This window comes from Schistocerca nitens, chromosome 7, assembly GCF_023898315.1.
Source record: "Schistocerca nitens isolate TAMUIC-IGC-003100 chromosome 7, iqSchNite1.1, whole genome shotgun sequence".
In the NCBI taxonomy this organism is placed as follows: Eukaryota; Metazoa; Arthropoda; class Insecta; order Orthoptera; family Acrididae; genus Schistocerca; species Schistocerca nitens.
Genome location: NC_064620.1, coordinates 365,892,528 through 365,909,651, shown reverse-complemented (window position 1 = coordinate 365,909,651; position 17,124 = coordinate 365,892,528). Strand labels below are relative to the sequence as shown.

The window sequence follows — 17,124 nt, the reverse complement described above, 5'->3', positions numbered from 1 at the left end:
TAGATATAACAGGCGGCACACTTCTGTTTATTGATAGGATACTGAAAAAACCGCAGTCATACTATAAAGGAATTTTGCTTCATAATACTCGTACGATTAATCCTAAAAAATGCTCGTGTGTGTGGACCCCTTAGTAAATAGGCGTAACAGGGCGTACTGAACGTACAAAAAGAAGGACTACACGAATGGTCACAGATTTGTGTGACCTACATGAGAGCGTGTCGGAAATGCTGGAAAACGTGAGTTAGCAGACGCATATTCGCCCGCTATATCGCGAAAGTCTGCTCCAGAAGTTTCAGGTATCGGTGTTAAGTGAGGAATGCAGAAGTTTACTGCGTATCGGTCCCGCAGGGACAGCGACGACACTGTTAGACTAATTACAGGAAGCACAGAAGCATTTGAAATGTAAATGGAATGGCGAGAAACATTAAAACGTGTTACAACGCTAAGAATGCTCTGAAATACAGTTCCCAGTTTGCACAGTATGCACGAGGATGTAGATGTAGACGGTATTGTATTGTATTTTTAATGGGCGTAGTTTTCTGCTTTTGGCTGTAGAAATTTTTATTCCGTTATTGTAGTGCGTAAATGAGACTGTTCTACTCGTATTTTAACCTTCACGTGGATAGCATACGTTTAGGCGTTATATTACTCATGTCAGTAATCACAGCTGTTGTCTCAATTGCCACAAAGTGGAACAATCGTAAAAGGGTTCCATTATTCTTAACTTCCGTGTATTTCTGGGCAGTGACATGTTATCAAGTATTTATGTTTCACAAGGGATCACAAATTTAGCATTGGAGGGCAGCGTGGAGGGTAAAAATCGTAGAGGGAGACCAAGAGATCAATACACTAAGCAGATTCAGAAGGATGTAGGTTGCAGTAGGTACTGGGAGATGAAGAAGCTTGCACAGGATAGAGTAGCATGGAGAGCTGCATCAAACCAGTCTCAGGACTGAAGACCACAACAACAACAACATGTTTCACAATGGCTCCCGCGCCCGGGTTCCCGGGTTCGATTCCCGGCGGGGTCAGGGATTTTCTCTGGCTCGTGATGACTGGGTGTTGCGTGATGTCCTTAGGTTAGTTAGGTTTAAGTAGTTCTAAGTTCTAGAGGACTGATGACCATTTGTGTTAAGTCCCATAGTGCTCAGAGCCATTTTTTCACAATGGCGTAACGTCGATTTTGCAATAGCAAAATAAAAACATGTACACCAAGGCGTGATACCACTACTAAGATCAAACCTCCATCGGCGCATCAACCTTAATAATTTTTGACAATTTGCGTAATTTTGAACCTAGGCCTGCCAAATTTGATAAATTATTAATCTGGTACTTAGCTAGTATTATGTTAGCTTCGGTGCCTTCTTCACGGTATGACTGTTGTATTGAGTTTTTGCTGTGCAAAGAAGTGTGGAACTTCCCAGAATCGTAACAATTTAACGAATAATAAAAGTTCATTAACTTTAGCTTCTGTACTTTTAAACACTCAGACCACCGTTCACAATAATCTTCAACTTTGAAAGTAATATCATTTCTATCTACTCACAAGAGCTACAAAATTGCAACTATTCCCTACGACTGCACACACACACGTCTGACTTTATATCGTCTGTTCCCGCCAGGCGCGTCAGATCAGAGATTAAAAGTGGAGACAAAGCCTCTAACCATTTACGCTGCTGGTAACTAAAGTATTTAAATTGACTTTACACATATTTTTTACGTAAATTACGAAATTTAATGAAAAGATTGTTGTAAATAAATTTGTAAAATTTACCTAGGTTTATATCTTGATAATTAACTTAGAAATTATTCTATTCATATCGAATAAAAGCAGAATTCACAAAAAGTATCGTTTAAATAGAAATCGAGTTACATGAAATTATTATTTGTAAATCGAGTGATCGATATCCGAGGGTTCCTAATATGAGTTGGACCTGACGACATCGCAACATCTAAAAACATAAAATCGTGTTCTTTAAACAATTCATACAGGCTGCAGACCACATTACAAAAAATTAATGTATTGCGACTGGCTGCAGTTTAAGTTGAAAGGCTTGACCCAGAAAGTCAACGTGTTCACTTTTCCTACTTTCACAACTCAATAAAACCGGTTTAATGCAATTTATATCCTGACTTATGTATCTGGTTTCTTGATGTAGGTAAGTTGCTCATTACATAAGACGCAACGGGAAAGAGGGGGACGCCTTTGTTGGTGTTAGACGTGTGCCCTTTCTGCAGTACACTGGATCTTCAAATTAAATTTAGGGTTAGATTAAAACAGAATTGTATATATAAACGTATTTCGTTGTAATAATATTGTTTGTTGAGACGAGATACTGGCAGAAGTAAAGCTGTGAGGACGGGGCGTGAGTCGTGCTTGGGTAGCTCAGTTGGTAGAGCACTTGCCCGCGAAAGGCAAAGGTCCCGAGTTCGAGTCTCGGTCCGGCACACAGTTTCAATCTTCCAAGAAGTTTAATATTGTTTGTTACACATTTCTGAATAATATTTGGCGTTTTGCCTGTTTGCATTAGTCATATTTATCTACATCAAGAGATGCCGTTGTTGTCGGCCATGATGCGACTGAATTCCAAAACTGCATCTTGTCCTGAGGGATATAGACAAAAGATTTCTTGCTATCATCCATTTCGTTTTTATTTATAGGTGGTACAGGTATGTAGGCTTTCTTTGAAGGGAGTGTCAAAGCTTGTACAGCTTTTCTCAGCCTGCAACTGTCCATCATAATGTCAGCAATATCCGTGTGGCACGTAACATTACGCGGATTTGCAGCTGAAAAAGTCACCTCATGGTATTTTGAAACAATGAGAACGCTTTTCAGGTGTCTAGGAACGACTATACTATACGAATCATCCCTCAGGCAGTTTCTTTATACAGTGCGCTCTAAAATCCCCCTTACAAACTTGCAGAACTTGTAGATGGGATTGAATAGACAGCGTTTTCAATCGGAACCCATGTCCGCAAACGAACCGTTTCCGTGCTACAGCTGTTTGAAAACATGTTTGCTAGGTAGGTATGCAACAGGGTAGTCACGGTGGAGGGTGCTTACGTCGGATCAGCTGATATCATTTGACGTCTGCCCTACCTATCCGACCTGGTTCGAGCCTTATTCACTCGTGTGTGACGGTTAGAGCAACATGGTTGAGTACACGTCTGCAAAATACACCAACACGATCCTACTGCATGACATATCTCACGACAGTGGAAGAGCTGTTCGTCGCCTTTATCAAAATCGTTACACAGAACGTCTGGCTCCATAGCATACCCCTTTCGCCAGAATTATGGAAAGGGCACCTTCCCCGTCGCTGGCGTGACTGTGGTACTCCACGGGGACACTGCAAGCCCAAATCGGGAGAGGCCTTACTGCATCATATTGAAGGGAACCCGTCAACGAGTACTTCGGTCCGGTTTCTTTAGTTATTAATGAGTGGTATTGAAAAACTACTGATGTACTCTGTCACGTCTAATAAATTATTCGTAAAAGTGGTCGCGTTACCAACGTGTTTTCAAATGGATGCAGCACGGAAACGGACGTGGGATCCAATTCAAAATATTGTCTACTCAGTCCCTCTACAAAGTCATAAAAAGTTTGTAATGGGACTTTTAGAGCACCCTGTAGAAATGGAGGGCAAAATATTGTCTACTCAGTCCCTCTACAAAGTCATAAAAAGTAATCGTTAAAAAGTCCACCTTCATCTGAACAACGGAAAACTTATCATATTTTGACGAATGTTTTATGAGTTCAACATTGCCGTCCATTGTATAGTATCTTTCCTCCTTCCACCTAGTTCCCCACCTGCGGCAAACAGAAAACTGAAGGCGTTGCCAGGCACGTTCTGTCCTTTGAGCAGCTTTCCTGTTTGCAGTAAACAGTGCATTGAACCGCTTGGATCATAATCGAGAGAAAACGGAAATTTATAAATTTCGGACTAGTAGCCTTTTTGTAGTAAGCGATTCACCTGATTAATCTGCCCTACAGGGCCGTTATAGAGCTGGCCGCAAAATTTCCGCCTCTACCGAGATTTTGTTTATTATTTATTTATTAAAACTACAGAGTGATACACCACCTTGGTAACCACAGTGGTTCGTTTGCTACTACAAACAAGCAATTTTCAGAATTTTAGTACGTTTGTTGTTTTTTGTATAATTCAATTGTTAATTAAAAAAGAGAAACAAAACAAAACAACACAAGATACATTAAGTACAATTGGAAAAAATTACTATATTCTTAAGAAAGGAATGATACACGAACGGAAAGATTCAGATAGCTAAAGAGGTTCTTTTACCTAGCTATTTCAAGTGGAAGGGCTTCGATCTGTCTGGCTGAATTAGCATATTCTATTCTTCTATAGCTACTACTCTTTGCATGTGTGCTGTGATAGTAACTTACGAGATTTTTGCTTAAGGTATGACAGTATCATTTGTTACTACAATTGCTTGCTCCACTTAACCACGCCGTAAGCGGGAGAGGAGCCTTCAAGCCCCGTCTCTCCGAATGGCGCTTCTTATCTATGTTGTGCAGTTGTGTTTGTGTATTTACGTCTTATTATAGTGCGTATGTACGTTTATGCACAACTTCATAAAGTTCAAATGTTTTACAGTTTGCATCTTATACATTTCACAAATTACGCGTTTAAATGTTTGAAAATAATCATCCGAAGAACTAAATACTTGTTTTGCTTGTAAAAAAAATGGTTCAAATGGCTCTGGGCACTATGGGAATTAACTGCTGTGACCATCAGTCCCCTAGAACTTATAACTACTTAAACCTAACAAACGTAAGGACATCCACACATCCATGCCCGAGGCAGGATTCGAACCTGCGACCATAGCGGTCGCGCGGTTCCAGACTGTAGCGCCTAGAGGCGCTCGGCCACTCCGGCCGGCTTTTGCTTGTGCAAACAGGAAAATCCGTTGTTTTACTTCTGTTACTAACTTATTTCTAAATTCCATGTTTGTATTACTTGTAGTATTGTTGCAGTCGTGTGATTTGCTACTGTATCGTATATGTATCTTAGTGATATTGGAGTGTTCATGTCATCACCTGTTTCTATATATCCATGTTTTTCCATATCAGTGTTTGAATCTCTGTACATCATATTGTGGTGTAGGCAGTGTTTCGGGGCGTGATCTTGTATATGGTCGTTGCTGGTTGTAAGTCTTGTGTAGCGCTCTTGACATTTCATCACTGTTGCGGTTATGCATGCTCCAGTTATCTAGGTCTCTTAAAGCTTGCCCTGAGTCTTCGATTTCTGACGTCGGCCTTACATTTTAGTGTTAGGTGTTCGTCGGATCCATATTGCTCCCATTCACACATATCACTTTGGCTAAGGCCAGAGCGGTGCAGGTGTGTAGGGTAAGGGACACGGCCCGTCAGGAAGTGTGGCGTACCGCGACTTGGGTCAACGTGTCTGAGCCTCAACCGTTCCCGGATGTTCGGGAAGAAGGAGGAAACCAGAGAGGTTTCCCATGCTTTTTGCCATCGAGGCGTAGCGCCTTTGCATCGCTCCTGTCACTTGTTAGGACGATATCGTTATAGGCATGAGTCATCGACAGATGTCACCAGCTGACATGGACCTGAGTTACAGAGCTGCACGTAGTTGTACTAGTAGGCGGCAGAGGTCAGCAGCTGATGGACAGTGCTAGCAGTCGTAGTCAAAACAATGTTGCAATGTTATGTTTGATTAATATTTAATGTATTTGCATAATTATAATTGCTTTATATGTGTAGTAATTAGCCGTGTGAGTGTTGTATGCGTGAAGAAGAACAGAAGTAAATGAAAATTGTTTTGTTTATTCACGAAGTACCAGTTAAACTATACAGGGGATTTACTATAATTAAATGTGGAGTCAGTTTATGGTACTCATAAATCGTGAGTAGAACACTTATTAATCGGTAATTTCAGAAGGAGTAATTTTATATTTGATACTTTTCTAAATTTATTTATTTAGATATTGCCACAGAAACAAATGTTTTACTATGATTGGTCATTAAAGTAAAGCGCGGGTTAGCGCGGGATAATACTGCAACCTGATTTGCTGTTTGTGATATCAGCCAATCAGAAAAATGCAGGCTCGCGCCAGTCTATGCTGGGAACAAAGCCTTTGGTGTCATCTAGGAAGTCAGGGCTGAGGGTTTGAACTAGTAACATATCATTGAAAGCAGCTCCGACGAAAGTACTGTAAAATCGCGGAAATATGCTAATTACGAGTTCGCAAAGTAGTACAAAGTGTATTTAAGTGAACGGTATAGTGGAAGTCGTGTGGAATTTCGGACGGAATATCAAAATTATTGCTTTTGACTGTTAGTTAAAACCGCGTGGCGTGTTGTGCTGTCTAAGACTGGAACAGGTATTACGTGTAGAGCAGAGGGCACAACATTTGAGCGAGCATTTTCATAACTAAACGATCTAGTCAACTCCATTAACTTCGGTAACGGGTGTAAATACCATAAACTAGCTACGTGTGTGATTGTGCAGTGCGTGGGAGCTTTGCATTGTGTAGACACTTAGTACGGACTTTGCAGTATTAACTGTGATCTTTATCGTAAAAATACACATGAAAATTTACATTGCCAAGTTAAAACTTTTATTTCAGTACTAGCCACATCCCGTTTACCGGATAATTCTATGTATGTTGCGACCTGCAGTAGACAGTAGTGGTCTAGTATTTTCTACTACAGCTTTTAGCTAGACAAATGAACATTGCTGGACACTGGCAGGGCGATAAAAAGTAACGTGCCGCGCCGCACCATGTCTCAGACTTCCAAAGATTTAACTGGTGTTTATCTGTAATATGGTCCCCCGTGATGTCACATACCTAATCCAGTCTTCCACACTCTACCGAGTGCACCCTGAGTGACTCGTGGAACGATGACCCGTGTTGCAGACTGCTGCGTGGAGAAGGGCGCGCTGCACAACAAGGTGTACCCGGCGGTGCGCGCGCGCTGTCGGCAGCGCGGCTATGAACTGCACGCCGTCGACCTGCACTGGAGGACGGCGCTGGAGAAGCAGCAGGACCACGAGTTCCCAGAGCTCTGTCTGGGCGAGCTGGCACGTGAGTACAGCCAACAGATACACTTCCCCCCACACCATGTCTCACTTTGCACTCGGTTAGGCGCAGCCCTGATATGTAGGGTGTTCCAAAAAGGTACGGCCAAACTTTCGGGAAACATTCCTCACACACAAATAAAGGAAAGATGTTATGTGGACATGTGTCCGGAAACGCTTAATTTCCATGTTAGAGCTCATTCGTCAGTATGTACTGTACTTCCTCGATTCACCGCCAGTTGGCCCAATTGAAGGAAGGTAATGTTGACTTCGGTGCTTGTGTTGACATGCGACTCATTGCTCTACAGTACTAGCATCAAGCACATCAGTACGTAACATCAACAGGTTAGTATTCATCACGAACGTGGTTTTGCAGTCAGTGCAATGTTTACAAATGCGGAGTTGGCAGATGCCCATTTGATGTATGGATTAGCACGGGGCAATAGCAGTGGCGCGGTACGTTTGTATCGAGACAGATTTCCAGAACGAAGGTGTCCCGACAGGAAGACGTTCGAAGCAATTGATCGGCGTCTTAGGGAGCACGGAACATTCCAGCCTATGACTCGCAACTGGGGAAGACCTAGAACGACGAGGACACCTGCAATGGACGAGGCAATTCTTCGGACGATAACCCTAATGTCAGCGTCAGAAAAGTTGCTGCTGTACAAGGTAACGTTGACCACGTCACTGTATGGAGAGTGCTACGGGAGAACCAGTTGTTTCCGTACCATGTACAGCGTGTTCAGGCACTATCAGCAGCTGATTCGCCTCCACGGGTACACTTCTGCGAATGGTTCATCCAACAATGTGTCAATCCTCATTTCAGTGCAAATGTTCTCTTTACGGATGAGGCTTCATTCCAACGTGATCAAATTGTACATTTTCACAATCAACATGTGTGGGCTGACGAGAATCCGCACGCAATTGCGCAATCACGCCATCAACACAGATTTTCTGTGAACGTTTGGGCAGGCATTGTTGGTGATGTCTTGATTGGGCTCCATGTTCTTCCACCTACGCTCAATGGAGCACGTTATCATGATTTCATACGGGATACTCTACCTGTGCTGCTAGATCATGTGCCTTTACAAGTACGACACAACATGTGGTTCATGCACGATGGAGCTATGGAACTCCTGCACATTTCAGTCGAAGTGTTCGTACGCTTGTCAACAACAGATTCGGTGACCGATGGATTGGTAGAGGCGGACCAATTCCATGGCCTCCACGCTCTCCTGACCTCAACCCTCTTGACTTTCATTTATGGGGGCATTTGAAAGCTCTTGTCTACGCAACCCCGGTACCAAATGTAGATACTCTTCGTGCTCGTATTGTGGACGGCTGTGATACAATACGCCATTCTCCACGGCTGCATCAGAGCATCAGGGATTCCATGCGATGGAGGGTGGATGCATGTATCCTCGCTAACGAAGGACATTTTGAACATTTCCTGTAAGAAAGTGTTTGAAGTCACTCTGGTACGTTCTGTTGCTGTGTGTTTCCATTGCATGATTAATGTGATTTGAAGAGAAGTAATAAAATGAGCTCTAACATGGAAAGTAAGCGTTTCCGAACACATATCCACATAACATATTTTCTTTCTTTGTGTGTGAGGAATGTTTCCTGAAAGTTAGGCCATACCTTTTTGTAACACCCTGTAAACGTAGATAGTCGCTGTTGATCTGAGAGATACGAGGTGCGACAATAAAGTAATGAAACTGATGTGAAAAAAAAATGTTGCTTACCGTTTTAGTCAAGTTCAGTGTTGTCTCCTTCAAAGTAGTTCCTTCTGGTTGCACACACTCTTCCAGCGCTTCTGCCATTGATGGTAACATTTCTGGAACTGATCTACTGTAATATCCTCCAAGACCCTCGTCACAGCTTTTTGGACATCTTGTGTTGTTTGAAAATGGTGTCCCTTGACCGCCGTTTTGACTCTTGGAAATAGAAGAAAGTCACACGGAGAGATATCTGCTGAATAAGGTGGCTGTGGTAGTACTGAAATTTGTTTTGAGGTTAAAAATTGCTGTACTGACAGAGCAGTGTGGGATGGCGCATTATCGTGATGCAGAATCCAATTATCAGCAATGTTGGCACAGAAACGAAGAACTCGTTTACGAAGACTTTTTAAAATTTCTTTGTAGTAACATTTGTTAACTGTTTGTCCTAAAGGCACTCACCCAAGTTGACATCTGTCCGTGAGGTTGATGGTCGTCCACTGCCGTCTTTATCTTCAACATTCGTTCTGCCTTCACTAAACATTTTATGCCAACGAAAAACTTGAGCTCTTGAAATAACCTCCTCTCCAAAAGCCTTCTGAAGGTTACCGTAAGTTGTCTTCGCGTTTTCACCCAGTTTAACGCAAAAAGAAATGGCCTACCGTTGCGCAATATTATGCGCTTCTATTTCCGTGACGAGAGACACAAACATGTGTTAACTTATTACAGCACAACTCACGACTGAGCAGTTGCAGTGATGTGCCTCTTGGACTAGAAGCAGCTTATGGACCAAGGTCAAAGATATTGTGCCTACGCAAGCCTGCAAGGTTGCCACATCTTGCAAAGAAAATCAGCCTCATTACTTTCTTGTCGTAAAAATGAGAAAAATGGATAATTTTGTATTTAAAAAAACTAGTGAGTTTCACATTCAAAAGGTGGAACACGAGAAACGACTGTCGTTCTTCACATGTTTATTGGAAACGTGGAACAGAAATAGGATCGGGCAAATAAAAGTGGCTCAGACTAGTGAATACGATTGCACGTGAAAGTATGCATCTAAGCACACCCCGTGACGTGCTCACCACGTGTACGCCTGCCACGCCGGTTCAGAGCGTAGTGTGTGCTGTGTCAGTGTGAGTGGAGCAGTGCAAAGGGGACGATGGTAGCCACAGTAGAGTAGCGGGTGTTCGTTGTGGAAAGTTACGTGACAACGAAGTCGCGGTAACTAGTTGTTTGCAGACAAGTTTAATGGTGTCAAGGAGTGCCACGCAACGCTTAGTCCGAAAATGGCGTCGGACAGGATCTGTTCTGAACAAGTCAACAAACATTCCGAAACGTGCCCGCACACCAGAAAATGCTTCGGACTCTACCATATCAACCCGATGCCTGTCGCAAGAGATCGGCATATCACGTAATACTCCACCTGCACCTGCAGATGAATCCCTACCGAATGTCTGTTGTTCATGGAGTAAAACTAGCAGATGCTCCTCAGCGGCTCCAGTTTTGTGAGTGGCTGTTCGCTGAGATAACAGTAAATGGCTTGGACATGGACCTGTTCTTTATGACTGGTGAAACCTGGTTTCACCTGGCCGGTTATGTCAACTCACAGAATCACAGGGCCCGGGCAGTGGAGAATCGGCATAACTTCCACGAAACACCGTTGTACAATCAGAAGGTTGGGTTTTGGCGTGTAGCCTCTGCACGTCACATTGTTCAGCCCATCTTCTTTCATCAGACGCTGACTTCAGCACGTTAGATTGCCAACATTTTGAAACCAGCATTAACGGAGGAGAAAAAGACCTAACATTAGTTTCAACATGATGGAGCAACTGCGCATACAGTCGATCAAAGCTTGGAGCACATTTACATAATCTTCGCACCCGACAGACTTGATAGCAGAGGTCAGTCTAGTTGCGGCCCTAGCTGGCCAGCCAGGTCACCTGATCTGTCAGTACACGATTACTCTCAAGTCTAAGGTGTATCACAACCACCCTCATAGTCTTCAAGAACTGCAGCGGAACTTTTCGGATGAGACTGCAGCAGTTCCAGCAGTCCAGCTTCGATCTGCCTTAAGCAGCTTGCTGATCATGGCCCAAAAGTGTCAAGAGATGAATGACGGTCACTTTTAACATCTGCTACAGTCAGATTAGTACTGGACTTCCTCTTCTCTGCTGTGTTTCTTTGAACCCTGGAACTCTGTTCTCCAGCCTATTTTTATTTGCACCACCCTGTATGCAAATGAAAATAAATTCTCTTAAAATGCTTTAGGAACCCAAGTGTCACAACATATAAACTGAAAGGAGTATACTGTGGCGCACTTGTATGTGGCACCGGAATGAGATAAGAATGTTAATAAAATAAACTAGTATACCATAAACGATGAATATCTCTCATAGGCTCGACAGTGTGAATCTCTGACTGTGCGCGACCGCAGAGCCAAAGATACTGCTTTGTTGGAGTAAGAGAGCGCTGGGAGCTTCGTTGTAGGCAGCTGTCAGTGAGGGAAAGACGATGAAGTAGGCAGTCTTTGTGGTGTGCTGCCACCAATAGTTAGATTGATGTAGGTATGTCAATATCGTTGAACATGGAAGCAGAAATCTTCATGGAAATAAGGTAAAAGTGTTAAATAACTATGATTTCTGTTTCTGCCAGCGCGGTAGTATAGATGAGTTGGCTGATAATGTGTAATTGTTGAACAACCCCAGAATATACGTAAATGTTTTGGGAAAAAGACTAGTTAGATATTTCATTTTTGTAATGCTTTTAAGATTTGTTAACAGAGCTATGTGTAATTTGACGATTCGCGTTTATGTTGGATTAAGGAAATTAGATAATACTTGATGTTTAAATGTTATTGTTTGTGAATCAGTTGTGAGTAATGTAGCTTCAATTATCAGATGTTTTTGAAAAGCCAAACTTAACATGCAATATATATTTTTCAAAGAAGTTGGATATTCTCAAATGTTCTCGTTTATCAGACAAATGAATTCCATGTGCATTTCCAGTAGGCCTATTATGGCCAGCATTGCACACTGCTGAGCCTGTAGCTAGCATTCATATTTTTTATGAGAGACCAGAATATATCGCGTTATTCTGTTGCTGTTTTAGGGGTAAGACAATTTAATTTATTTGTCATGTGCAGAGGGACCAAAGTTTAGTTTTGAACAGGGCCAGATGATTCACTGCCTACGGGGCTGAATATATTTTGTAGCTACTATATTTCGTTATTGGTACTGGGAGTTGCATTGCCCACTCGATTCGTGTAAAGTTTTGCTAACAATAACACAGAGCAAGCACACCACTTGCAGTTGCAACACGCAACACGACATTTCGAGTTATGTATCCATTCCACAGATCAGACTTCATTCAACATAATCGTAAAGTTTATTATTTCATTTTTTAAAGAACGTTACCAAATGACAACGTGCATAAATAGCTACGAAAAACAAAAATCAAATCAGTCAGAATATTTACAAAGTTCAGTCGCTGTGGATCTCACAGGTCCATTAGATATCTACAGCATTCGGAAAGTCGAACCAACTATGGAGTGTGACGGCTGACTATTTAGTACGATACTGGACCAAGGACCCTCTCACTCCATGACACTATCACTGTACGGCCAAAAACATCGGAGATCCAGAGCGGCTAAAAGAGTGTCAAATGCTTTTACTCAAGAATTTGTAGTAGTAATTTCACTTCCTGACAAAATAAAAACGTCCAGGAGGAAATGATGAATCTTCACAAATTGAGAGGATGTTGTTGTTGTGGTGGTCTTCAGTACAGAGACTGGTTTGATGCAACCCTCCATGCTGCTCTATCCTGTGCAAGCTTCTTCATCTCCCAGTACCTACTGCAACCTTCATCCTTCTGAATCTGCTTCTTGTATTCATCTCTTGGTCTCCCTCTACGGTTTTTCCCTTCATGCTGCCCTCCAATACTAAACTGGTGATCCCTTGGTGCCTCAGAACGTGTCCTACCAACCGATCCCTTCTAGTCAAGTTGTGCCACAAATTCCTCTTCTACCCGATTCTATTCAGTAGCTCCTCATTAGTTACTTTATCTACCCATCTAATCTTCAGCGTTCTTCTGTAACACCACATATTTCGAAAACTTCTATTCTCTTCTTGTCTAAACTATATAGTTATCGTCTATGTTTCATTTCCATATATGGCTACACCCCATCCAAATGCTTTCAGAAAAGACTTTCTGACACTTAAATCTATACTCGATGTTAGCAAATTTCTCTTCTTCAGAAACGTTTTCCTTGCCATTGCCAGTCCACATTTTGTATCCTCTCTACTTCGACCATCATCAGTTATTTTGCTCCCCAAACAGCAAAACTCATCTACTACTTTAAGTCTCTCATTTCCTAATCTAGTTTCCTCAGCATCACCAGATTTAATCTACATTCCATTATCCTTGTATTGCTTTTGTTAATGTTCATCTTATATCCTCCTTTCAAGACACTGTCCATTCCGTTCAACTGCTCTTCCAGGTCCTTTGCTGTCTCTGACAGAATTACAATATCATCGGCAAACCGCGAAGTTTTTATTTCTTCTCCAGGATACATGATGTTATTTCAGGGATTACAAAATCGAGTCAAATGTAAAAAGCAAAATAACTGTACGAGGTGCATTCAAGTTCTAAGGCCTCCGACTTTTTTTCTAATTAACTACTCACCCGAAATCGATGAAACTGGTGTTACTTCTCGACGTAATCGTCCTGCAGACGTACACATGTTTCACAACGCTGATTCCATGGTAGCGGCGAAGGCTTCTTTAGGAGTCTGTTTTGACCACTGGAAAATCGTTGAGGCAATAGCAGCACAGCTGGTGAATGTGCGGCGACGGAGAGTGTCTTTCATTGTTGGAAAAAGCCAAAAGTCACTAGGAGCCATGTCAGGTGAGTAGGGAGCACAAGGAATCACTTCAAAGTTGTTATGACGAAGAAACTGTTGCGTAACGTTAGCTCGATGTGCGGGTGCGTTGTCTTGGTGAAACAGCACACGCGCAGCCCTTCCCGGACGTTTTTGTTGCAGTGCAGGAAGGAATTTGTTCTTCAAAACATTTTCGTAGGATGCACCTTTTACCGTAGTGCCCTTTGGAACGCCTTGGGTAAGGATTACGCCCTCGTTGTACCAGAACATGGACACCATCATTTTTTCAGCACTGGCGGTTACCCGAAATTTTTTTGGTGGTGGTGAATCTGTGTGCTTCCATTGAGCTGGCTGGCGCTTTGTTTCTGGATTGAAAAAAGGCTTCCACGTCTCATCCATTGTCACAACCGACGAAAAGAAAGTCCCATTCATGCTGTCGTTGCGCGTCAACATTGCTTGGCAACATGCCACACGGGCAGCCACGTGGTCGTCCGTCAGCATTCGTGGCACCCACCTGGATGAGATTTTTCGCATTTTCAGATCGTCATTCAGGTTTGTGTGCACAGAACCCACAAAAATGCCAACTCTGGAGGCGATCTGTTCAACAGTCATTCGGCGATCCCCCAAAACAATTCTCTCCACTTTCTCAATCATGTCGTCAGACCGGCTTGTGCGATCCCGAGGTTGTTTCGGTTTGTTGTCACACGATGTTCTACCTTCATTAAACTGTCGCACCCACGAACGCACTTTCGACACATCCATAACTCCATCTCCACATGTCTCCTTCAACTATCGATGAATTTCAATTGGTTTCAAACCACGCAAATTCAGAAAACGAATTATTGCACGCTGTTCAAGTAAGGAAAACGTCGCCATTTTAAGTATTTAAAACAGTTCTCATTCTCGCCGCTGGCGGTAAAATTCCATCTGCCGTACGGTGCTGCCATCTCTGGGACGTATTGACAGTGAACGTGGCCTCATTTTAAAACAATGCGCATGTTTATATCTCTTTCCAGTCCAGAGAAGAAAAATCGGAAGCCTTAGAACTTGAATGCTCCTCGTACGACAGGGCACCACAGCTGCGTATCTCTATGTTAGAAAGTGAAAAACTGCTTCAGCTGTATAAAGATTCTTTTTATTGGATTCACGACTGGTTTCGTGGCACTACAACCATGCGTATCTTCCAGCGATCATCTAGATGTAAACATATAACCATTATATTTACCCTGTAATATCAGTCCTCAGTCTTAAAATGTAGCTGTAATAACATATCTCAGGTCATAAGATGAGCAACACTGGGGGTTATATGCAACATCCAACATTCATCATCAGTTTAGAATAAAACTGCCAGAGAGGCGATATGATAAAAATAAAAGTTACAAGTAGAGATCCTATTCCCTGATTAATTGATAATACCTAATAAAGACTATAACATGTTGTGTGACAACAGACGAAATCACACGAACGTTATATATCTAAATAGCAAGTTAAAGTATAGGACCAAATAGAAACAACTCACAGGATGTTCTAATCTGATGCTACAATGTCATCTGATTCGAAAGATGAATAGTGAAAACCAGTGATAGGTCCAAAGCTGGATTTCCAATGTAGAAAAAGCAGTACCTAGAAATTTAACTGTGCAGAGTATAGAAACGATGCATAAAATATGGACATGGTTCTATGGTCACTTCAAAAGATAGGACGTTAACAGGCTGACGGAAAAGATATATTTTAAAACAAAAACCCAAAACCACATGTTCTGCTTTAGCAGACCAAATGGTGTGAAGCGCTCAGAGTAACCGACACGAAGACGCGTTGCTCCATGGACAGAGGACCGCAAACAATCCTACTCAAAAAGGAATTTTGCACGGAGAGCAAAACGAAGATCGTTGCCAAATACATAAAGCTTATACAGATCGAAGCCTGTCTCATTGAGTAATAATGATGATAACAATAGTATTACTACAATAATAAACAATTCATGCCACAGGTCTAATCCGAAGAACAACAGATAATACCATATGCCTTTGTTTTATTAGCTTGAATGAAAAAAAAAGAATACAGTGAAGAAACCAATACACTGAAATGGTTTTGTGTTTACAGCTCTATAAAACACTACATGATAGAAGCTGTGCATAACCAATCTACACTTCTGACTATTAAATTACGAGGGTTGGAACTTTAATAATGGTAAATACACTACTGGCCATTAAAACTGCTACACCACGAAGATGACATGCTACAGACACGAAATTTAACCGACAGGAAGAAGATGCTGTAATATGCAAATGATTAGCTTTTCAGATCATTCACACAAGGTTGGCGCCAGTGGCGACACCTACAACGTGCTGACAATAGGAACGTTTCCAAGCGATTTCTCATACACAAACAGCAGTTGACCGGCGTTGCCCGATGAAACGTTGTTGTGATGCCTCGTGTAAGGACGAGAAATGCGTACCATCACGTTTCCGACATTGATACAGGTCAGATTGTAGCCTATCGCGATTGTGATTTATCGTATCGCGACATTGCTGCTCGCGTTGGTCGAGATCCAATGACTGTTAGCAGAATATGGAATCGATGGGTTCAGGTGGGTAATACGGAACGCCGTGCTGGATCCCAACGGCCTCGTATCACTAGCAGTCGAGATGACAGGCATCTTATCCGCATGGCTGTAACGGATCGTGCAGACACGTCTCGATCCCTGAGTCAACAGATTGGGACGTTTGCAAGACAACAACCATCTACATGAACAGTTCGACGACGTTTGCAGCTGCATGGACTCTCAGCTCGGAGACCATGGCTGCGGTTACCCCTGACGCTGCATCACAGACAGGAGCACCTGCGATGGTGTACTCAACGACGAACCTGGGTGTACGAACGGTAAAACGTCATTTTTTCGGATGAATCCAGGTTCTGCTTACAGCATCATGATGGTCGCATCCGTGTTTGGCGACATCGCGGTGAACACACATTGGAAGCGTGTATTCGTCATCGCCATACTGGCGTTATCACCCGGCGTGATGGTATTGTGTGCCATTGGTTACACGTCTCGGTCACCTCTTGTTCGCATTGACGGCACTTTGAACAGTGGACGTTACATTTCAGATGTGTTACGACCCGTGGCTCTACCCTTCATTCGATCCCTGCGAAACTCTACATTTCAGCAGGACAATGCACGACCGCATGTTTCAGGTCCTGTACGGTCCTTTCTGGATACAGAAAATGTTCGACTGCTGCCCTGGCCAGCACATTCTCCACGATCTCTCACCAACTGAAAACGTATGGTCAATGGTGGCCAAGCAACTGGCTCGTCACAATACGCCAGTCACTACTCTTGATGAACTGTGGTATCGTGTTGAAGCTGCATGGGCAGCTGTACCTGTACACGCCATCCAAGCTCTTTTTGACTCAATGCCCAGGCGTATCAAGGCCGTTATTGCGGCCAGAGGTGGTTGTTCTG

At 42.7% G+C, this 17,124-nt stretch overlaps 1 protein-coding gene across 1 annotated transcript in view; it reads left to right on the top strand.

Moving 5' to 3' along the window:
• Positions 1-17,124, top strand: part of LOC126194745 (NACHT domain- and WD repeat-containing protein 1) — a 633,295-nt gene that overhangs the window by 420,896 nt on the left and 195,275 nt on the right. The window contains exon 6 of the mRNA XM_049933012.1: positions 6,907-7,074. Within this exon, the coding sequence (XP_049788969.1) occupies positions 6,907-7,074 (168 nt within the window). The remainder of the gene's footprint in view (positions 1-6,906; positions 7,075-17,124) is intronic.